Below are 24,897 nucleotides of genomic sequence, written 5' to 3' on the forward strand. Positions count from 1 at the left end.
CGTTAACCAAACGAAGGTCTGACTATGATGGATAGAGAGGTTGGGGGAGGGGAGGAGGGGCAGATGAGTGGAATGGTTACAGAGACTGTTTCATAAACAAAAGGTCGCCACTTTAACCCTGTGACAGTCAACATGTCCATCAGGAGTCACATGTCCTTGAGTGTGACACTGAACTGTCCATGTAAATCACGCGGGGTAAAAGTATCAGCTGGAAAAACAAGTCGTTTCGCCTGATATTCTGCTAAACGTGTTGTGACAGTTTTGTGTCAGTGCGAATCTCTGTCTGCTCCACAGAGCGTCTTATTTAGAAAAATTACTGGGACAGAAAGGAACCAAACTTATTATGTATATTTACTATGTACTCAACGTTGAACAGCTGCGTCAGATAACTATCAAATATGCATTTATTATGATAGAATTTCATGGAAAATTAATTGTGTTTATAACCATTACGCTCAGCAGATTTACTCGAGGAGGCAATGTTTCCTGTCGAGTTTCTCACAGGACTTTGTACCGGAGATTAATAGGAATGTTTAGTTAGTTCAGAAGCTCAATGCATCTGAAAGAACGGAAGTTGTTTACTTTAGTATATAGGGGCAAGGGGATTTGGCAGAGTCTATGTTTTGGGTTATCTTTGTTTTGTTTTTTTGGGATGTCTCAAAATATTTTAAAGATTTCTATTCACCCTTTTGTTATAATTGACTGGCAAAGTTGAGTGGGTGAGGATCTTTCTTTTGGTTGTGGTCAAGTCAAAAATCTGTTAAAGTTCATCATTGAGAGGCATTATCTGAGGACTGCTTGGCCTTGGTGGAGGTATGCGTTCTCTGAGAGCCTCTCTTGAATACTACCACTAATCCAGGTAGAACATCATTACAGAGGGTAACGTCCTCACACGAGGACATTGGCTAAGGACAGCAAACCTGTATGTGAGTGGAAATGAGACTCAGGTTTTCCCCGTTGGGTGCTTACATCATTTGGAATGAGGAGCTCCTGAGACGTGGTTTGGGAATTGGCATCCACTCCTGAGGAACAGGGAGGGAGACAGACAGAGAGAGGTTATTACTTTAATTGTTTAATCGTAGACGCTGTTGCAGCTTGATTTTAGAGAACAGGAAAATTGGCGAATGAAGAGGTAGGAGGTAAAGAGAAGATGACCAAAAAGGAAGATTTGCCAAAGAACATTTTCCTCTTCTTTCGTTCTTTTCTCTGCAGGGACTGGCCACAGCCAGATAAACCAACAGTGTGTGTACTGGCATGCGGGGGTAGTGTGTCAATGGTTGTGTGTGCGTGTGTGTCTGTGTGTGTCTGTGTGTGTGTTTGCACTACCACGACTGATGAGTTTTATACCTGAGACGTAATGGAATAATCAGCCATCCATATCCCCAGATGATAATTTGCTCTTCTTTCACTCTCCACTGTGTGCTTAGCATTTGTATGAGAAACGACATGACAAAGCGCTCCTGTCCCTCTGACAGTCACTTACTTAACGTGAACAGGTATGATTTATAAGAATCTATATATGGCGCCTTCAGCTGTGCGTTTATCTACAACCCTTACAACTTCAGTCACATTTGTTGGTACTTATGATGTCTAACAGAGCTCATCAGAGCTTTTTGAGATCGAAAAGTTTTTTAGATTTTTTTTCGTTTAGGGCGTTTAAAAGCAATTATGTTCATCAATTTGTCCGTCTGGAATTTTTTTAAATGTCATTGAGTGACTTAAAGTGAAGTAATTATTAATCTCAATTGATTGGTTAGCAAAAGCAAAACTGACCTCTGACCTGAGAGAGGAGGTAACATGAGAAGTTCTCCCCAAGGATTTATGAATAAGATTTAATGATAATTAATGATCTTTTCATTTAATGAGTTTGGATTTTTATTTGAAATTAAGAGTTTTGAGACAAACATACATTACATTATATTTAGCATCAACGTCATGACTTGAAATATTTGTTTCTCAATCAAGCTTTTGCTTCTGTTAAAACAAAGTTGCTCTAGCTTCTTGTGTTGGGGGACTTCAGAGTGCTGAAAGAGGTTTTCAGAAAGCAGTCTGACAGTCCGTCTCACATGCACGCACGCACGCACACACGTTATCCTTAGACCTCTTTGGATGTACATCATTGTGTATGTGTGAGTGTGTTCGTTTGCACACACATACCAGACAGAACTGTTGCAGCTGATTGGCTGATGGGTGCCAGACCCTGCTGTTGCATTGACAACTGGTGGAGCTTTGCCAACTGAAAGGGAGAGAGAGACAGCAAGAGAGAGAGAGAGAGAGAGAGAGATCAGTCAAAGTAATCAGACCAGTGTCATCACTCACACTTGCAAATATCATCAGTATGCTGGCATTGTCATGTCTTACCTCTGAATGTGGAATGCCATAGTGACTCTGCACTGCATATGTCTGGGGAAGAAATCAATAAGTCTTTTAATCCAGATTCATGGAAGTGATCATAACAAGTGTCTCATGTGTAAAGGAACATTGATGACAAGGATGTCGTCTTCCGTGATCTTTGACCGCTCATGACTCAAAATCCATGAAGTAACTGAAACGATCTTGGAATGCCACAATAAAGGTCTTCCCTGACACAAGCTTATCGCCCATTTCTCTTCCCCCTCCTGTGTAAATATAGATATAAACTCCTTATTTCCATGGTGTGATCAGGAATAATGCTTCCCCACGGTCCACTTATCACACAGACATTGCAAGAGAGATCATTGTCGTCTGTAAGAAAGAGCTATAAAATGACTTTCACTCTAATCTGTCCTCACTGGTTCTCCTGTGTCGTCTTATGTTACCTTCCCAAAGTGTTTATCTATTGCAGATTATGATTGAAAGGCTTTGTAGAACTTCAAAGGGAATGAACAGCTCCATAGGCAGAGAGGAGATGGTGTGTGTGTGTGTGTGTGTGTGTGTGTGTGTGTGTGTGTGTGTGTGTGTGTGTGTGTGTGTACTGCAAGTGCATAGAAGACCTTGCAGAGTTTGCGCATGAGAGCCGGCATTTGTGTGTCTCCCTGAGGCGCACGGCACCTTATGTAACATTTCAAAGTTATTCTAGCTGCAGACTGCATTGCCACTGCTGTTGAACTTTTGAATTCCGATGCTAACACGGGGAAATGTAGAGAAGATGATTTGCAGAAAAGGGATTAGAGCTAAAAAGGCCTGATCACCTCAGAGGTACTACAGGAGTATTTGACCTCGGCGGGCTTGGCCTCTTTGATAGTGTAATAGCTTTTTCTTCATGTGCAGGTGGCATTTATGATTCTAGTTTATAATAGCTTGCACTGCCATACACCCAGAGACATTATTTAGAATTCTACCAGCTATTTTATCAATGAATCGTTAATTAATCATAAATGCCCACAAGTTATTATGATCATTTTTTAAATTTTTCATTTTTACAAGTGTATGTAACCAGTGAATTTTTGGCATTTTTACTTTGCTGTTGCCAGTTATATTTCAATTTCAATGAACCAACTGATTCTTGTTCCTGCATTTGCTCCCTCTCTCTCTTGTGGAATGCTTCTGAGACACACACACACACACACACTCATGCGCGCTCTCCTTAAACTACTACTACTAATCAGTAACTTGGTGTGCACTTGCTTACTAATGTACGCTCTGAAACATTCACTCACAATTATTGACTTACTGAGATGTACTTAATGTCTGCTATCATCCTCATGTGTCATTCCATCTAATTTCACATTGATACCATCTATAATGAAATCTGCATAGCTATAATCTTTAAATAAAGATTAATAGTAAATCCAGCAGCGGGTGTGCGACAAGTGCAGATGAATCTGTCAAGGAAAAGCAAATGAGTGACTTTGCCACATGCAAATAGATGAATCCTCCTCCTGATGCTCTCCTCTCTTCATTACACGCCTCCTGATCCACTTCCCTCTGAGTTTACCCTGCGTGTCTACAGCCTAATAAATAATGAATAAAAAGCCTTAATCGCCTCGCACAGCAACTTCATTCTGCACTATCCCTCACCCCCTTCATGCTCAACTCTCCTTTCACTCTCTATAGTGAACTTTCAGGTCAAATCGTTCAACCTACAATATGTTTAACACACTGTGGGTCCTTGCAGGGCAACAGGAGATGTAACCAGCTGATTGGGTTTCAAAGCGTCTGTTCACAAAGACTTGTCACAGGAGGAGAGTGGCAAAATAGAAAAGACATGGATGAGTTCTTGCCAGCCAATGCTTGTCAACGCAGTGTTCCAGAGGTGTTCTCTACAACACATGGGAAGTTTCCTCGCTATCCCTCAGTGCCCAAACCAAACCTCAGGAGTTACTCAGGCAGCATGACCAAGCTGGAGCACAGTGATCAAACTAGATGGTGGGTGAATTTTGCCCGTCCGGACCCCTCTGTGTTCTTAACATCTCACTGCTGAAAGTTACTGAAGATTAGTTTTATTGTGTCAGGCTGCTCAGTTTGCCCCGTTAAGTTAACACCCATGTTGCTTTGAAGAGGAGAAAATGAGCAACCAAGAGCTCAGACAAAAGGTACATTTCTGCCTTATCTCTTTATTTATATGTCTACATCCATCATTTTTTAAATATCTTGCTTACATTCTGATCTACCTTTATGTCTGAATTTCACCTCTAATTTGATCCCTGGGCTCACCTGAAACCCAATATCTAGAACAATGTTTGGCAAAGCAAATGTGAACTAGTCTAAACATCTAAACCAAACACGTCTGCTGCTGACAATACTACAGGACTCAGGCTTGATGAAGTCCAATGAAAACCCTAGGAATAGTTCTTATTCCCAGTGGACATCCTGACTTGTCTTACCGGGCAAACACAATTGTAACAAACAAACACATTAATAACAGCTCTGGTCCATTTTGGTGTGGCAGGTAAGTCAGCATGTCCGGTGCCAAAGCTCTGACACTCTGTCACACATAAATGGGAAGCAACCGTCGCTAATTATTTACTAGTTGCACCTGCGTTGACAAGTTGACATGTTGACAAGGAAATGGTTCACCAGGAGAAAAGCCTGTTTCACTTTCGTTCGCCCAGCTGTTTCACACAGTTGTCCTCTCCCTGGTGTGCCAGCTTGACGTTGGAAGGAGATTGCTGGCAGGTTTATACATTGGCACGTTTCTTTCTTCGTCTTCGTTTTTCTTCCTCCATTCTCCTCCCTCTTTCCCCCAGTCTCTGTTCTCTCCATTAACTAGTGTTACCATTGTCTTAGCTGAGACTCCCACAACCTCATGCCTGACGGCCAACAGCAACACACACATGTACACATTGATTTCTTTGGGTACATGCACACCACTTAGCTTAGCAGAGCTGTCAGCCTGATGGAGTAAAGTGCTTCCCTGCTCTAGTTTGAATGCATTTATCTTTTAACCTGTGCAGCCATTTCTCAGCCTGTCTGTGTCAATCTGTTTGCCTCGGTCTCGCCATTTGTCTCTCAGATATGCAATTCATCTGCATGTGAGTCAGTCATGGGTACTTGGTCCGTCTGACTTCACCCATGCAGGACTGTCTGTGTCATTTTAGCTGACGCGTGCCCGTGTCAGCCTCTTCCTATGTGAACCTGTGTCAGTGTCAGTCAGCTGGTCACTCAATCTCTCAGCTTGCCTTCCCAGATACTTCTGTTTCTCTTCTAATTAGTGTGACAGTGTGTTTGTTTAACACATGCTGACTGGAGCGTCCCCAGTGAGTCTGGGCAACTGCCTGTGAATTTGCCTTTTGGGTGAAATGTTCAACATTACGCATCTCAATGTAGATGCATGGATTATATGTAGACTGTTAAGATTTTTACTTTTTAACCCGGACTTTGCTGAGTGTTTCATATTTTTTCAGATATTAAGTCAGATCAACGACAGATTGATAAATCAAGGGGGATTTCCAACCTGATGTCACAGGTTTGTTCATGATTAAGCGTTAATAGCTTATAATGGCAACACACAGGTATAAATGTAAACATAATATATAGTTCAATCACTTTATCTTGACCTTGTGACACTCAGCACTTAACTCCTATTAGCAAAATATCAAAGCACTGTTCTTCTGCACTGCCATTCCTCTGCCCTCCCACCTCAGCCTTGTTATGAACACAGGCAGAGCAGTTGAGTGTTTACTGTACGCAGATAAGCACTATTTAAATGTTGAGGACTTTCTTAATGCGTGAAACATATGCCTGAACACGTAAGGATACGCATAAAGAGACAGTGTTATCTGAATTCAGACATTATTTATAGGCTACATATATTTTCAGTGAAATAAGCTGTCCAGTGAGATTTACTTTTATGCAGGTTATCATTTTGTCAATGGTGGATCAGCCTTAAGATGGAAAAGTGTCCAGGGTAAAGGTCTGAAATCCACTAGAGAAGCTTGAATGTTACATGACCCTGCCCTGACACCCAACACTGCCGTACTGCTTGCTCCTACACAATCCATCAGACTGTCCTCAAACAACTATGGCACAATGTAGAAAGATTGATGGCAAACCCCTGATTATCTGCCTTTTTCTCAGTGCAGCACCATGGTTAAGTGTTAAACTTAATGACGCAAAGCTAAACTCTTGATCAATCGCATGGATTTCTTTCATCTACCAATTAGAGAGACGAGGCAATCAGCACTTTCTCCATTACAGTCATTATCATTGCACACATTCTCTGAATATACCTGGTTCATTGCGTAATCAGCTTACAAGAGGAAGCAGGTCAGGTAAGGAAATGCAGGTGGAGGAGGAAGAGGAGGAAGTCAATTTACAAAGACACATTCCAGCTCTGTTACTTGGAGTCAACCAACATGGATTTTTGACAATTTCAGTCTGATTATGGAGTCGACATGATGTGACAATAACTTCTTGCCCTAATTGGACTGAGTGCTGAGTGCTGAGTGCAACACTGCCTATGCCAGTATTGTGATGATGAATGCACTTACAACACAAATTTTTCTCCTGGTCAGTGAACACAAAGCCCCCCCAAAATAGTATTCAGTTGTGAATAATAGCTGGTAACCCATAGTAACGTCCCATTGTATCATCCCATCATATCAGTGATTTCATGTATTGCTTGCAACGAGAAAGCTATATATATACATATATATAGGTATAGAAATATGTTTGTCACACTTGAGATGAATCATGATGCTGAAGACAGGAACTAGGTACAGAGAAGAATTAATAGTAAGAAGATTACTAACTAGTTATATAAGTATATGAACAGATTCCACTCCACCAGTGATGATTTGTAGGAATCACACGCACAGTGTAAGTTCTTGAACACATTCAGGCCTGTGAATAGACCTGTTCATCTGTGCAACATTGGTGGCAAAGGTTTGAAGTGGTGCTACTCCAGTTTAGGCTGCTTTTAGATTAAAATAACCAGTCAAACATCACATTAAAAATAGTATTCATCCTTTAACAGATGTGCTCCTCAGTAGGTTGAGGTATTGAGTGTGACATGGCTGACTTCTCCCTGCTTTTAACAGCCATTAAACTCACCAGGCAGCATAAGACACAACGGGAGACATTCAGCAAATTGTGTTTCTGTATCTTTAGCTTCCTCTCCATCTCTCTTTCTCTTGTGCTCTTCCCCATCTATCATCTAAATCCATTAGTCTATTTTATTTCATTTCTTGTTATCAACCTTGGTCACCAACCACTGCTGCATTTTTCAAAAAACACAAACTTTGCCAAGGATCTAGAATCCTTGACCAGTCTGACCATTTGTTTTGACGATGTCATTGCTGTTTGCAGAGGCGTGTGGATTCACAGGGTAATAGCAGTGTGATTGAATTGAGGTCCTTTGCCTCAAGGGAGGTGGTTTGTTTAGTTGCAAAGCTCAGGACTCTGTGTGAAGAGTTTCCCTCCAAATTGAAATAAGCATCAATTTGTTTATCAAGGTAAACTCTTTGCTGATGAAGAAAATAAATGTGATGTGATCTTGAAGGATGCATTTTAAGTGGTGAATATACTGCATTTGGCATTAGAACTCTCCTGGTTTTAGTCTTTGAAAGCCAGGGTGAAATGCAGCATGTTGGCAGATGGCAATGAATTAAAACATAATGCTCTCCCATCATATGAATCACCTCCAGTGCTTCATAAGTAAGGCAGTAATGAAATTTCTGAATTTCCTAAGTGTGTTGCACTCTCATTTATGTTGATCCTTTACTGTCTTTAGTTAGGTTTCTCCACTAACAGATGCCCTTTGACCCTTGGCCCCAGGCGGCTGTACTCACTTGCTGCAGGTCCACTCCTCCCTGTGCCACTGAGAACAGGGGGTGAGAGCCGAAGTCTGACGCCTCGAACACCTTCAGCCAACAGAGAGACACATACACAGTTAGCACTAGTTAGAGCTCAAACTACTGAGACCTGAACACACTTATCACCAACACTGACACAACCACAGACATGCACATGTCAAGCCATGTTTTTTGCTTTAAAGAACAAAATTAGTGAGCATGGTCATAATGTTGGTAAAATTATTTCTTACACATACTGTTATGATGAACTATTACATTATTATTAGGCAGCATAAGTCAATCACAGTTCTCGCCCAAAATAGACCATTCCATTAATTTTCTACTTTTTATTGGGTACATGTGATGGAACAGAACAGAATGGGCTGAATGGTTTATTGATCCCTGAAGGCAAATTTTACTTCTTTTTCAGAGATCCTCATATGCATTGTAAAGGTCTTGGCACACTTGATAAGGAGTCGCTTTACAGGGCAAAAAGACATCTTGTGAGGTTTAAAACGTGGTGATTCTGTCTCTTTCGGTGTTTGTGATGCCCACCTGGTCAAATTTGATCCAAATATCACCTGACTGGTTGAGCACTGCCCGCTGGCATCCACCCAGATGGCAGTTATGAAGGACTATATTGAGGCAACATTCTAGGCTCTCTGTTCTTTTGTTCTTTTGAAGTGTAGTGGAGCTTTCAGTGTGCCAGTTTTATGCTGGCTTCCTCAAGACTGTGGGAGGAATGGTTTGATCTAGTTTACTAAATCCTGTGCCTGGAGTGTTGAACACACAAAAGATGCTTTTCTGAGTTCATTTAATTCAGGCAGTCGTGTAAATGTAGATTAAAAGCGATACACACAAACAGCCTTTGGGATACACTGTGAAGTTAAAGCTGACCTTGCTGTCTCACCTTTTCAGAATATTGATTTGCACTCAAGGTGAGGAGGTGTGGAGATGATTTTTATGTTTTTGAGTAGACTGCATCTTATTATCACTCCATTGGAAGAAGGCATTCCCAATATTTGAGCTACCTATTTCAGTGTTGACTATAGTGACACGTTACAGCCACACAGTCACTCTCACACATACCTGAGCAACCAAACACCCAAGCGGAGAGACATCCATGAGTAAGTCAGTCTCCAAACAATTTCTGCCACAGCTCAGTGATGTGTAGCCAAGTACAGACACATCTCAGATGTGCCTCTCTCTCTCTCTCTCTCAGGGAAATCATTCATTGCTTGAACTGACCAAATGACAACCTGCATCCTGCTAAGCTCCAATGCTCTGCTTAGGCTGAGTGCACACACCAAGCTAGGTTTCTTCAACCAATTAAGTAGAGTTTCTGTTTGGGAAAAGTTGTATAGCTCAAGTTTCTTTGAAAACACCCCTTGGGGTTAGATTTATTTGAAAAAAAGAAACCTAATTAAGACCCAAGCACAGAATGATTGGATCATGCAAATTTATCCCCAGTATAACTGCCTCACACAACTTTACAAGATCTGGGAAATGTCTGTTTGAAATCCCAAAAATTCTCTCAGGTCAGTTGTCTGTGTTACATGCAGCATTTGGTTAAGTGATTTTCTATCTCACATCTGAGCGTATCACGTTACCTCATTGTCTAAATCCATTCCATATTGTGACAAATTAAAAGCTGTTATTTCTCTAATGAACACCTGGCTCTGAACAGCCCTTGTGGACATTGTAATCCAGCAGAAATAGGCATTATAATAGAAACAAACACTTTCAGGAGATTAAATCCATAGCAGAACCAGGTAATGAGTTGGCAGGCAAGTTGTTTATACTATAATTCTTTAGAAGGAATTGATATGCAAGTAGTCAACCAGATACAAACAAAACAGTGGAAGTTCATCAGGAACCTCAAACAAACAGAAACTGGCCTTCCCATGGGAACGCATGTGTCCCACTGCAACTGCAGCATTCCATCCAATTAGTCATTGCAACTTCATTAGGCACAGAGGAAACAAATAAAATGCAAACTGTGACATAACTGATGTTTATATGAGACATGGCTGTTTTTTCAGGATCCTGCTGTATTATAAATTGCGTTCATTCACAGAACATTGGGGCAAAATGTTATTCCCTGGATGATTCCCATGTATGTTCACTCCAACCATCTTAGACAAAACATATCTATTCCAGATGCACTCATTAGGTTGCACATCTCCACCGGCGCCCAACAGTCCTCCAATTACGGCTTTGTTTCTCAGAGACAACATAGAGTTAACCAATCATAATGTTTACCAGCTTGGTTGCTGACCTTGGTAACTTCCCCCTACAATCCAGATCTACATCATCAATAATTTATGTGTTATCTGAGAGAATCGGTTTTTCTATAATGGCGGACATTCTGCATGTAGTCCCAAAATGAGAGGACGCAATATAATTCAATAGTTTGCACCTCACAGTACACCATTATCTCTGCTACATACTGGTGGTAGTTGTATGTGTGTATGTTCTATATGTATGTTCTTTGTATGTGAGCTCTGTTTGAAAACGTTTCAGTCCACCAGATATTAGATCCATATCCAGATCTGCACCACATCAAACCTATTGGAATTAATCTTGCTCACAAACAAACAAATACTAAGACACAAACAAAGAAACATTTTTTTTGGTAAATATAAAGGTTTTGTTTTGTTTTATTAATTATTCAAATGTCCAAGTATGTTTACTTAAACTCCCTGCTGCAGTGATTCAGTAGCTAAAGAATTCCAAGGTTCTCATTAGTCTAGAACAGAAGCATCAACACCATTAGTTCTCTTTCTCTAACACACACACACAACATAACTTCTCAACTTCTTGTGCATTCATATACACATCTAGCTGATGAATAGTCATGGTTTATGATGAATAAACATAAGTGAAAAAGCCGCATTTGGTTTTCTGTTAGGTAACAGTTGAAGATGCCATTCATGCCAAGGTTGTGTTTGTGTGTGCAAGTGTGTGAATGCATATCTGCGCATTTGTGTTTGTGTGTAAGATGAAAGCAAGTAGGTGGCCATTTTCTGGAACACCCAAACTGCAAGCTCAAGCAAATTCTATGTCAGTAAATTATTTATCATTTCATTCATCCCTCCATTATTCCATCTTTTCCACAATCCTTCCCTAGATCCATCCATCAGTTCCTCCTCATCCATACATACCACGCATCTATCCAATCCATTAATCCATCCGTCCTTTCTGCTCCCCCACCCAGGGGCCACTCTCCTTTTTTAATGCATGTTTTAATGATCCCTCCCCCTCGCTCCATCTATAAATCCATCTGTTTTTACATGCCTCCATTTATCCTTTCTTTTATTTCTCCTTTTTAACTACCATACAGCCTCTCTTCATCACTGCTGATTCCCCCATTTCAGCTTGAGTGCTGTACTGTATATGTGCTTGGTTGAGTTTCTAACATCTGGGAACCTGTTTTCTGTTTTGTGCTTAAGGTTCAACTCCTGGTTCTGGTGACCCTTGATGCTTTCCCATAGATAGTTATACTAACCATCACCTGTGCGTTTACCTGGTTCCCTGCCAGCATCACGGTCCCTGGGGTGGGGCTCGGTCTGTATGGAATAGTTGCTCCTTTTGGTGGAGACTACAGAGAGGGAGAGACATCAAGGAGGAGAGAAAAAGAAAACACAGAGAAAAGAAACAGAGAGATGAGACACGTCAGAATCACAACAACCAAACTACAGACTGTTATCTTGATGGAAGACATATCACTTTGACAATATACTGAGCTGACATTGTTTATAGAAGTATTTATATCATATGCTATGAATATTTGAACAAACATGGAGACAGTCGGCAAGCCTGAAATCTATAGACAACTAATGGTGTTTTTTCAGGCCTATAGCTCATTTGTGCTGGTTTGTAAAAGCACCACCGTTCTGCCTTCACACCTCAGATCAGTACATCAATACTTCAGTCTATAGTTCAGTTTAGTTACTAGTTCAGTTACTGGGAGTGTAGACATCTTAAGGTACACTGTGTTTTTATACTTCATTCAAGTGCAATCCAGTGAGAGTATTCCTTTATTCACATTATCATCCCCTCAACCATCTACAAAGTTGCAGTGTATCGTATCCCAGCATGCACTGTGTGAAAGTCAGGACGACAACAGGCCAAGTTAGGACAAGAATACATAAAAAGGAAATATTTAAAGTTAAAAAGAGGGATGAATCCTAACGTTAACAGAATAAAATCTTTGATTGCAGCAGCACTAGAAAGTGAGGAAGTTTACATAAGGTCAGCGTTTTACTTCATTTCTTTCTTTCACTCCTCCTTTCTCATCCCACCTTAAGGTGCTTAGAATACCAATGAGCCTCTGAAGCCTTTGATTTTACTGTTTCCCCTCTAATCTCAGCACCGAAGCTTATCTGAATGACCGCTGCCTCTGCTGAATTAGAAGACAATCACCAATGATAAAATTCCGTGTTTCCAGGGTAAAGTTGATTGAAAACCTGGACTCTGATGTCTACAAGCTGCTATTATTTTAAAGAATTATCTGTAGAGTTGTTTACTGTGTCATTCTGATGTTCCTGACACTTTAAATGTCGTGGTGAGATACACCAATTAGAGCTATGGTGAAATGAATGGACAGAAGTCACAAGGAGACACAGAGGCTGTTGTCATAACAACCATGAAATTACACGGTGATGAGATGCTTCCTGTGTTCCCGTTGCTAAACTCACAGTTAATAAAATTACTCTCAGAATTTCCAATCCATGTTATTTTTCCGGACCTCTTACAGAGAGAGATGAGAATGTGGAAGGTGGAACAAAACAGTTTTTATACAGCTGGTGAAAATATGTCGGAGTTAAAATAGCAGAAAACTTGTAGGTAATAGCTCCAGTTTCTTCTTCTTGTGCTGTGTTCAGTGTGCAGGTTGAAGCAGCAACACAGAGCAGACAAGGAAGCATTCAGTCTAATCAAACAGTAGACACTTGTCATTTAATTTGTAAAATCCAAATTAGAATAATAAAGATGGACGAGATCCTTCTTGATGTGAACTGACCAGTGGCCTTTGCGTCACCATGGCTACTTACCTCTAAGATGACAGTGCAGATGAGCTTGACACATTGGATGATGGCATCCTGGCTCCCTGATATCGTCACCTCTCTCTCCGTGGAATTGGGGAGGAGATCACCTGCCACCTGCACCTGGGCACCTGTCGTCTGCACACACACACACACACACACACACACACACACACACACACACACGCAAAACACATTCATTGAGAAATAAACAAGCAATGTCAGATGCTAAAATAAGTAAAAAGGGTGTGTGTGAGGATGGGATCTAAAAGAATATGAGAACATTTTTAGTTTTGTTTACATTTCACAAGGTCCTGAGTCCTGTGCCCTGTGTGAGACAGGTTAGACAGACATCAAAGTGAATCTCAGTAAGTTTAGGGTCAAAACTTTACGTTGTTTGGTAACAATCCTGACATCTTGTTCCCTTCACTTTAACTCATTCTGAGTGGAATGAATGTGTCTGGAGTTCAGTTGTTTTATATTCAGGTTCATGAGATCTCAGGTAGTTTTCTCTTGTTGCTATGGAGACCCATAGAAAAGCATTGAACTGTCAAATCTTTGCAGTTTCACACTTATCTTAATTAGACTCACCTTTGCCACTTACTTCAAGACCCCTTTTCAAAGTTTCTGTTTGATTTGAATATCAAAAGTATAAACTGAGCTGGTCTGGTTTGGTTCTCTTTTGATTTCTTTCACAAAGAACAGACAGTGGAGGTGAAAGCAAGGCCGCAGCCAGCTATGAGGTCACTGAGGCCTGGACCTTGGCAATTATTTCAAAGTGAAATATAAGGAATGTGTAAGGTAAAAGGTAACCTAACATTAAGTATCTTAATGTGATTACCAGTGACAACGTGTGAATGTGTGGCCTCACTTCCTCTGCACTGACTCACCTCTCTTATCTCCTTGATCTTGGACCCGCCCTTGCCGATGAGTGAGCCGCACTGGCTGGCAGGGATGACCAGTCTCAGAGTGACTGGGGGCTTGCTGGTCACTGTGCCGTTGGCTACCAAGGCTGACAGATCCTGTAGGACAGAGAAACAGACTCAGTGATGTAGAACACAGCGTACTAAAACTGTAATAGACTCCTACATTTATTTAGTTTCACTGTGTTTTGGTGGCCTTTCTGAAAATATCTCTATTAATATCTCTGTCTCTCTGTCTCCAAACTGTCATTCTGATGCAGATCACAGACTATTTGCTCTAGTTAAACATTTTCTGTCTATCTCTCTGTCTCCGTCCTCCTCTCTGACCTTGACTTTCTTCTGTTTCTATGTACATCTGTCTTGGTCACATCTACAAACAGCCACACACGCCTCTGCCTCTTTGCCTCCAATGATGCAATGTGAGCTAATAGGTGAATTGAAAATGTGGACACCTTAATTTCATGAGATTTGAGATGCTGAGAAAAAGGCTTACAGATGTTTCTTAGTAAATGCATGCATCTACCATAGATTCAATAATAATACCAGAAAATGTGATTAATGGAGGTTTACATCTGTTCCTGAGGAAGGTTAGGTGACTATACGGCACATTTGCACCTAACGCCAAACACTCCCAGGCTGCTAATGCGCCTCTCTAACCCACTGGATTGTAAAGCAGATGCTGAGCATGAAGCAGATGTTAAGCTTTAGCTGCAGGTTGGCAACGCAGCAGCTACACTACATTGTCCACACAGAATCAAATCAAACCACGCAGCTCTTATTTCAGCCTGACGTGGATCTTCACTCTCTGCGTGTGCACGGATCCACACTGGATCAAAGCGCCGCCAACAAAAGCTGCATGAGGGGAATTTGTATTGGGCAGGTTTTCATCTTTCTTCCTGCCTGTCTTACAAGGAAACCTGCTGCTCCGACCTGCCGAGCCTGCAGCTGAATGTGAAAACCAGCACAGTTAACTCTGTCTTCCCCTGGCCTGCCTGCTTCCTCCCTCATCTTTAGACACCATCAGCACCCAGAACTGCCATTATTCAGTGTCTATTAATCAGATTTAACTTCTGTCTCTCTTTTATTGGATCCTTTCATTCTCTAACTCCTTCCTCATGACGTACTATCTCCCCCGACGGCACCTTAACTCATCTTTCCCTCTTCTTTCACCTCTTCTCGCCCCATCTACTCTCTTTCTCTTTAATTAACCCAGGTAATAAATAACCGCCTAGATCACCCCATCTTAATACAATTGGTTCAATCAATTCTGCCGAGCCGGACTCTAGGTCTCGTTGCATTTGAAATGTAAATAGCAGTGCTGCCATGTCTGGGCGGCCCATCACATGAACGTGGCCTGAATGACACACAGTACATCCTCCGTCCTCTGCAGGAACACCACACACACACACACACATTTATTTATATCATCATGTCATGCAGAGTTTGTGCTCTTGTGACAGTAATTGACCTCCAGCACCGACCAACACTCAGGAAGTATTGCATAATATTAAATGCAAGTTAAACCTTTGAAACATGTTCTTCAGCTTTATTTTTCTTCTTCTCTTGTTCCTGGTAACGTTGCTGGAGAACGATATATAAGGCTTTATTGTGTGACGTTGATTATATTTGGGTTTTCTGCTTTCTGTTCCAAAGGCTGGAAGCTTGTGGGTTGGTTGCTGATGTCGGTGTCAAGCAGTGTGTGTGTGTGTGGGTGTGTGTGAGTGTGTGCATGCTGAGGGGGCTTTGTGTGAGGAGGATGGTTTAGGGTTTATTTTCAACACCATCAGCTGCTTAAGTCCCTCGTGTGCAACTTTTGATAAATAAAGTCCATCCACATTTCTCGCTTTCCAAAATAAAGTGCGTCAGAGAGCTGAGAGGCCGTAAACAGTTGAGAAAATGACGACACGTTCTTTTGATTGTCTCATTTTCTGGCTCTCTGTTGCCTCTTTCACAGGGGATTCTCTCTTTCATCAGTTTCATTCCTTTATCTCTTTCCATCTGGCTCTCATTACAAGTGTTCCTTTCTGTTTCCTCTTTCTGACGCTGTCATAATTTATCCATATACAACTTGTGTCTATTTTTCTTGGGGTTTTGTTCATTTCTGTCCTTTCTTTAATGGCGTCTCTCATTTCCCCTTTTGTTCATTTTCTCTGATCCTTTTTAATTTGCCATTCTGCACTCTAAACTTCTGACTCGTTCAAATTATCTCCTAGTTCTTTTCCTTTGATCTTTTCTGTCTCTCACTCATGACACTTATGTTACTTCTTTCATCATTCTCATCTTCCCGTCCTGTTACACTGATTAGTTTGACGGTGAATCTAAATTTTTAAGCAGGATTTCTCACACACCACTCACTGGATCTGGACAAAACCCAACAAGAAGTGTGAATCTTTAAAATAAGACAAAACAAAAAAAACAAGAAGCTTTACATTTGCTACGCGTGCTTGTGGATTTGGTGTCGCATCACATTAATTTAAAATCAAGTACGATCTTGTGAAGGTACTCTGATCGGTTGATCACTATAATACCATTATAGCTATGACGATTACTCCAAGGGACTTAAATAAGAAAGATTATAGCCACAAATTAAATGGTCACAAGATTTATGCTCCACTTTCATCAATATCTATCTATCTATTGGAATCATACCACAAATAAACCGCTTAATGTTAAAATCAGGGCGATCCATAGCTGAAATTAAATTCAATCAACTTGGCCCGAACCCAAAGCAAGAGACCTGAAAAGGACAAAGGAGCACTCAACCACATAGAGACAGAGAGAGAGATCACTGTCTTATGATCAGAGCTTATGTGGCGTTTGCACCGATCACTTGGATATAAAACAAATCCACACACACACCCAGAACCTGAGGCGACAGCGCGGGGAGATGAATTCATTTCTGGTCTCGGCTTCAGGAACCAAACCCACTTTTCAGATGAAGCCTCTTTGAATCTGTCATGATATCACCTGTTGTCACTTCAATGTGCCCATAACTTTAATAACTCCATCTTCGATAACCATTTTATAAAAGCAATAAGTCACGACGGGCTGAAAAATATTGTGTCTGCATCACAGCTAAAGGGCGGCTGTTTGCCAACATCATAAATGTCCAAAGAAAAAATGGCTTCTTCTCATCGCCATCCCTCTTATGATCTGTCTCTCTCTCTCTCTCTCCTCCAGTCTCATTAATATTTTACAGCTCCTGCTCTTTTAACACCTGTATCTCTCCATCTCGTCCTCCTTCGTTCCCTTTAAGCCCTCCTCCACCCTCTCTTTCATCTCTTTATGCTGACTTCATCTTCTCCCCTCACAGATTTATTTTGCTCATCTCTGTAATCCCCGCAGCATCTGTCTACCCGCCCCTTCTATTCACTCCTCCTCTTCCCCCATTTTCTATCCGTGTTTTGTTTATATTACCATCACTCTATCATCACAACAAAACACACAGTTGTTTGGATTTCAAGTCTCCTCTTGTGAAACTTGTGTTAATGACTTGTGACTTGTTCCCCGTCCCTCCATTTTTGGAGGACTCAGTTGTCTTCCTCATGACCCCCCACTGTCAGCTGAGACGGGGTGCAGACAGCAAAGTGCTACACTCATCTCGCTTCATCCGTAAGAGTTTCTACAGACGGGGGGCTCAAGCAACTCCACCCCCCTGACCGGGAGTCCCTGCTGCAGTGACAAAGCCAATTGTATCCGTAGGAACATAAAACCGAACCCTGGCCTTTGTGGGGGTTTATAGGATTGATTAATTTTTATGTTGGAGCGTAATTGGTTCAACTTAGATGTCTGGAAGCTGATTCCAAAAAACAAACAGCACTGTTATTTTTGAAAATGGTATTTGTTTGACATTTATCTATTTGAAACGAGAATACCATGGAGCAAAAAAGTATGTTTTGAATTATCACAGTTTAATTACATTCTGTTGCTGTTGCTCCAAACATTTTCACCAAGCAGCCCTGGTGTCTCTACTAGAGATGTGTTTTCTTTGCTGAAGCTCTGTATTATAAATATATATGAAGGTCTTTCTGAACGTGTCCAGGAATAAGGGAGAAGGAACTAGAGATGGACCTGCAGAGCCATAAGCACTCACCTCTACACTCTTGAAGTGTTTGCCTGCACATGTGCTGGAGTGAATTTGTGTGTGAGTGTATGTGAGGTCAAACAATCCCATTAGATATATAATAAATGGCTCCCTGCTCGGGAAAAGCCATGTTGTCGACAAAGGAAAGGTTATGCACTTCACTCAGAGCACCAGTGGGAGCTCAGAGGTGGGTGTGTGCGGGTGTGTGCGTGTGTGTGTGTGTGTGAGAGAGACAGTGAAAGACAGGGAGTGAGAGAATGAATGTACCTCTTCCAGTTTGAATGTGATCATGGTGAAGGCTCTGAACACACAGTCTGTGGGGCCGGTGATGGTGATGATCCTCTCTGGACAGGAGCCCTCTGAGATGTTGATCCTCGCACTGCTCTGTGGGCCCAGACAGAGATGGAGGGACAGGAGAGGGAGGGAGGAAGGGAGGGATTGTGGGAAAATTAATTTTTCGGGGGTAAGGACAAAACAATGGAAAGGTGTGGAGAGGGGATGGAGGGATGATGCAACGGAGGCAAATTTGAGAAGACATCGGGAGGGAGGCAGATGGGGAGCATTTAGGAAGTGAGTGATGAGAGGGAGGAAGAGAGAGATGAGGGAAGTTAGCGAAGGGAGGAGGGTAGAGGGGAGGAATGGGGGGGGGGGAAGAAGAGAAAACACATTAGTGGGGGAGGGATATGCGGGCCAAGACGGAGAAGAGTAGGAGAATCATTTTCGCCACACTGCTCCCTGCTCCGCCATAGGAGAATCACCTGTGATGCAGGAAGAGAGAGGGATTACCAGGAAACTGGGAAGGCAGGAGAGTGGGAGGGAAGGAGGCAAGCGGATGAGAGGAGCCATGTAGCAAATCATGGTTGTAAGGGAAGGAGGTGAACAAGGGAGGGGGGAGGAAAGGAAGAGGGTGGTGAGAATATTGTGGGAGATCAAGGAGAGAGAGGGAGAGATGATTTTCAGGAGGAAGGTGACGAGGGGATGGAAGAAGATATGATTCCATCCCAGAAAATGGAGAGGTAGAAATGTATTAAAGGTTGGGCGAGGAAGAGTAGGAGGAGAAAGTGAGGGGGGGGGGACCAGGAGGAGGGGGGAAATAAGACAAAGAGGTGAAGATCAAGAGGAGGTGCAGTAATAAACGTGAGAGGATGAAGAGAGAGGATGAGTAAGTGTGAGGAGAGAAAGAAACGTGTGACGGGGGGGAAGAAGAGATGAACGAAGCTGATAACAATTAGAACCTGAGTGAGGGAACTGTGCTTTTGATTTCTACACATATACATTTATTTCTATATATTGAAAAGAGATAGATTATATATAGATAGATAGATAGATAGATAGGTAGCTCATCCTTTCTTTTCTTCCTGCCACCTCATCATTTCATCACTCTCTCTCCTTCTCTCTCATTATCTCCCTCTATATCCTTCCCTCCATCATTGCCACTTTCCTAAGTACTCTGTTCATACATCCTTCTCTTCCTTCCCCTTATCCTTCCATTTCCATAATCTCATTATCATTAATGTATCGGTATGTCCTCCAACGACCACCCATCTACCTCTCTCTTTCAATCACTCCATCCATCTCTCTCCGTCCCTCTCCGTCCTTCTTGTGAGCCTCCTTCCTATCAATTACCCTCTTCACAACCTCTCTTTCTTCATTTCCTTCCATCCCTCCTTTCCTTCCTTCTCTGTCACCCCTTCCTATCTAGTACTTTCTCCTTCTCCCTCTCTCGTTCTCTTTTCCCTGCCCGTGTTGCAGAGAAACACATTAGCTGTGTTTGCCGTTTAGCTCCTTTTTGCTGAGGAAACTTCAAAGATGTCACACAAATCTTCTTAACAAGCAGCTTGTGTCACAGCCGAAGTCATTTGGAGATTTGAGAAAGTGCAGATAATGAATAAATATGGAACAGTCAGACTGAAAAGGGAGAGATTGTAGAATCATACTGGAGGTGTGGATGTGGAGCAGTGAGGTAGAATCATACTAGAGGCTGAATGGTGTGATCAGAGGAAGAGGGTCAGAACTGGAGCCAGCCTGGGACACGAGACAATTTAGATCATCTTAAGAGTCTGAGAGGTTATTGAGTTCACCAAAATTGGAGCTATAAGAGTGAAACACTTTCACGCTTCTTTCTCATTCTCTTGCAGACTTATTGCACCATGTCACATTGCACAGGTGTTACTTTAGACAAGTTGCATCCCTGTGGCTCCAGACGCAAAGTAACTTAATCTTTCAAACTTAATAATCAAAAGGCCCTGGTCTGCTGCACTTACATTTAGGAAACTATGATCCATTACACACCATTCAAATATTTCGGACTCTGTTTTGGCACCTTTGCAATGCTTTGATGTTCAAAAAAGGCTTTGATCCACTTCTACTCTCCCTTGCTGCAGGAGCACAGACTGAAACCTCTTTATTTCAGGAGCCTGCTATGTTCTGACTGGCCACGTGTGTGAACCACAGGTGCTGGACAAAGTTAAAGCGACTGACTGGTTCCTGTTTTGGATCGTATTCATCCACTCAGTTAGTCGTCAGGAGAGATTTAGTGTTCTGTGTCCCTCCTTGAGATTGATAGGCGGATTAGTGCGGCTTCTGCAGTGATATATCGAACTATCATGCTGAAGAAAGAGCTGAGCCTGAAGGCAAAACTTCAGGTTTTATGATCAATCTGTGTTACAGCTCTATGGTCATGAGTTCTGGGAAGTTGCAGAAAGAGTGAAATTGTGGCTACAAGATGCCGAGATTAGTTTCCTCCGCAGAGTGCCAGGAGTCACTTTTCTGGACTGGGTGAGAACCTCTGCTCCTTCGCATTGTAAGGAGCCAGTTGAGGTGGTTCGGGAATCAAATCAGAAGGGTGACGTATCAGGCACATCCAGCTGGGAGGAGACCACGGTGCAGCCACAGAATATCTTTGGATCCCCCAGGAAATGCTGAAAAACCAGGGAGAGGGACATCTGGGATACTTTGCTTAGCATGCTGCCTATGTGATCCAGAGCACAAGCACAAGCAGTGGAAGATGGATGTCCCTCCTCCCCTCTACTGTCTCCTCATGTCCTTCTTTTCCTCTCTATCCTTCCCCCTGTCATTCTTTCCACCCGCCTCCTTTTGTCCTAATGGTTAAGATGTGCAGCAGTACGTTGTCTTGCTGTTGTCTTGTATCACGCTGTGGTTGTCTTCATTACTCTTCATTTGGAGCAGAGGAAGGATGGACACTCGTGTCATTCAACTGGATTACTCTGTGCTGTTCTGCTTTATTAGGGAGTCATGCTGTCAGTGTGTGTGTGTTTGTTTGTGTGTGTGTACGGGTGTGTGTGTGTGTGCATGTGTACGAGCAAGGGTGGGAGAGAGTATGAGAGCAAGCTAATGATTGAGTATTTAAGATTTAGAGAGTCCATGTGTGAGGCCAGTGAGCATGAGAAGGCGTGTGTGTGTGTGTGTGTGTGTTTGTGTGTGTGTGTGTGTGTGTGTGTGTGTGATTGTGTGTGTGTGTTTATGACACCATTATGAGGAACTACAACCTCACATCAATGCTTTCATTGACTTAATGAAAAGGGGCTTCTAAGCTTGCTGTGCCATCTCCTTGTGTTTGTGTGTGTCTGTGAGTGTGTGTTCATGTGGTCATTTGACTTCTTCTGTGCCAACAAGCTTCTTCAACAAAGCTGACATTGTGCGAAACTGTGGCATGGAAACACTGGATTCCACACATGCTATTTAGAAAGAGAATTATAGCATGTGTGTCTTTGGAGGTGCATGCGTGTGTGTGTGTGTGTATGACTGCATAATTGTGTGTGTGTGTTTGTGTGTGTGTGTGTGTGTGCATATTCAGATGAAGACTAGAGCTTGTGCAGATATGTGAAATATGTGCACGTATGTTTGCATATTTTATGTGTGTCAGCTTGCATATCCAATAAGTGAGAGAGCAGGGTGGGAAATAAAGAAGAGTAATGAGAGGTAGACAAAGCTTATAAATCCTACATAAGTGTATATCCAGCATGATGGTTTGTCCTTGAGAGGCATATTCCCATTTAAATATTCATGCTTTCAATGCTCTGTGAGCCTCACTGTCTGAGAGAAACACTGAGGAACATATGGGCTGTTTTCTCTTCATCCGTCTCTCAGTTTATACTTCTGCCTAAACGTTCAGAGAGGTGAACCCAAGGCTGTACGAATTTTACAACACACTGTTTGCTTTGTTTGCTTTATTATTGCCATTTATTTTATATTTAGTTGAAATTTTGGCTGTAGTACTCACATTTTATAGTTGTGGCTATATCTTAATTTCAATGAAAGAAGTAGCCATCCATATTTGAAGGACTTTCCTTTCAGTTCATCATTAAAACTTCTTAGGAATCAGATTTTGCCAGTGGCCTCACGCCTAACGGTAGATTTAAATGTAGAACTACACTGTGGATAGAAGAGATACGTCTGTAGATGATTTACCACCCACTAAAAAGACGTTCCAATACAAATAGAGCTGTGCCTTAATGCCTTACAACAGCAGAATAAAAGCATACCTTGATAACATACACAGCCATTTAGGTGAGCATTGAAATATGTATTCGTAAACAACTTCTTCACGGAGTCAAGAGTGTGTTAAACCAGACACCTCAGATCTGTAGAACAAAAGGTGAAGGGCAGCTGCAGCTCACTGCTGTGGAGCAGCGTGCGCAGTGAACAGAGCGAAGATACACAACCTTAGGGCAATACATTCTTCATTGATGAAACGGTGATTAAAAGTGTATTTGTTAATCATGAGTGTTATGTTTACCTCTGTATTACTGAATCATAAACAATATCAAATATTCAGTGTTTGTGCTGGCATCCAGTGCAATTTTAGAGCAGCGCAGTCGTCGAGTGGGGGAGGCAGTAGTCGAGTGGGTAGAGCTTCCGCTTAATAACCGGAGGGTTGCCGGTTCGAGTCCCTGCCGAGGTGCCCCTGAGCAAGGCACCGAACCCTCAATTGCTCCCCCCTCTGCGAAGGGTGGTAATATAATGGAATGTAAGTCGCTTTGGATAAAAGCATCTGCCAAATGATCGTAATGTAATGTATTTTTTGGCGCCCTCTAGCCTTGTTATTGTCCTTTTACGTTACTTTCGCGAACACCTGACAATGGTGCCTGCAGTAGCACCACATAAAACATTCAGCATTTTATAGTTTGGTGTTCCGCGTGACAGAGATGTTTCCTCGATGTTCAGACTCGATAACTTCTTTAAGTTCTTGCAGTTCTCCCTCAGCAAGATTTACTGCACTCCTCTGTGGCGGGCACCTCTGTCGACCACGTAGTCTGCCAGGAAGTCGAAAACCTAGTATGGAACAGTCTCTAATGTACTGCTGTGTAGTGATCCAGCTGAAGGATCATCCTATTTATTGCTTCTTCTGTTATTCTTCTGTTTTCTTGTTGTTGTTTTTTGGCAGTTAATTACTTCTGCATACTTAAAGCTTCAGCCACCATTCAAACATTGTAATTCTCTGAATATTTAGGACATTATTGCTATGACTCTTGGGATTCATAGTGCTCTCTCAGCATATGTAATTTGTTAAACTGTAACGTGTAGTTTTTGCTCTTTCTGTCTTAAGGCAACAACAGGTCCTGAATTTTCCCCATATGGCCCAATGGTACATAATTAGCAGAGAAAATTAATTTAGGTCTTTTTCAACTTGCGGGTTCTTTATCTTCTGGCCTTTTTGGACCATAATGCATCCTTATGTTCATGAAGTTCTCCTGCTTCTCACAGTTCAGAGTTTAATCCATTGTTTTCAGATTCTCAAACTGACTCAGCTCTGTGTCTCTGCTTCATTGGCTGCACCTGTTGTTTATAAACAATCGCCAGCTTCAAAGGATTTGAGCTTTAGCTGTCAAACTGCTTGTAAATTCTTCTCTCCCTCTCTCTCCCTCTCTCTGATTCATGTGCAGTCCTCCGCAAGCTGTTTCTCTGAGGACACACATTAAATAATTTCTCTCGCCAAAATCTATTTGTAGGTTATTATTTAAGATTCCTAAGCAAATTTATTTCTCAGACAGAACAGGTCAGCAAATGGAGTATTTCATTTCACAATGGGACACAGGCTCATTAAAACATACCAGTATATTGTTTTCATGTGGGAATGCACCGAAAAGAGACGTGTGGCCTATTTTGGGCTCCATTATGCATCCCATAGCTTAAAAAATTTAAATGTTTTCACAAGTTTTGCCCAGATTTATGCTGCTGAAATGCAGGACAGGGTTTTGTTCTGCTTGCATGATGCTGTAGGGGGCTGGGAACACTTTGGCAACATAACAATGACGCTTTGGTGCCATAACACCAGATCCCAATCCTCAAAGGATGGCTGGATGAGAGAGCCAAACACACACACACACACACACAGACACAAACGTACAAACGTACAAACGCGCGCACACACACACACACACACACACACACACATAGAATGCTGTCATAATAATATCTAATTAACTTTTAAATGCAGAACTAAAATGTTGCAAAAAAACTTTATATAATGAAAATAATATGTTGCTGCTATTCAATTTACTGTGCAATATTTTATAGAATCAAATTATCGAAAGATTAAAATTACAAACAAAAACAAACAAAAAAAGTGGAATTGAGAAAAAACATTTATAAAAACTTTAAAAAAAAAT

The 24,897-nt window shown here is 41.8% G+C and overlaps 1 protein-coding gene across 1 annotated transcript in view; it reads right to left on the minus strand.

The window, feature by feature from the left end:
- Positions 1-24,897, minus strand: part of pcbp4 (poly(rC) binding protein 4) — an 86,528-nt gene that overhangs the window by 13,040 nt on the left and 48,591 nt on the right. Inside the window, exons 5-12 of the mRNA XM_076147371.1 lie at positions 18,533-18,649; positions 14,149-14,280; positions 13,268-13,396; positions 11,740-11,814; positions 8,211-8,282; positions 2,362-2,403; positions 2,158-2,236; positions 970-1,022 (exon numbers count right to left, since the gene is read on the minus strand). Of these exons, the coding sequence (XP_076003486.1) occupies positions 970-1,022; positions 2,158-2,236; positions 2,362-2,403; positions 8,211-8,282; positions 11,740-11,814; positions 13,268-13,396; positions 14,149-14,280; positions 18,533-18,649 (699 nt within the window). The remainder of the gene's footprint in view (positions 1-969; positions 1,023-2,157; positions 2,237-2,361; positions 2,404-8,210; positions 8,283-11,739; positions 11,815-13,267; positions 13,397-14,148; positions 14,281-18,532; positions 18,650-24,897) is intronic.

The sequence above is a fragment of the Genypterus blacodes genome, unplaced genomic scaffold (assembly GCF_046128005.1).
Source record: "Genypterus blacodes isolate CSIRO-AG114 ecotype Tasmania unplaced genomic scaffold, CSIRO-AGI_Gbla_v1 ptg000037l_1, whole genome shotgun sequence".
Classification (NCBI taxonomy): domain Eukaryota; kingdom Metazoa; phylum Chordata; class Actinopteri; order Ophidiiformes; family Ophidiidae; genus Genypterus; species Genypterus blacodes.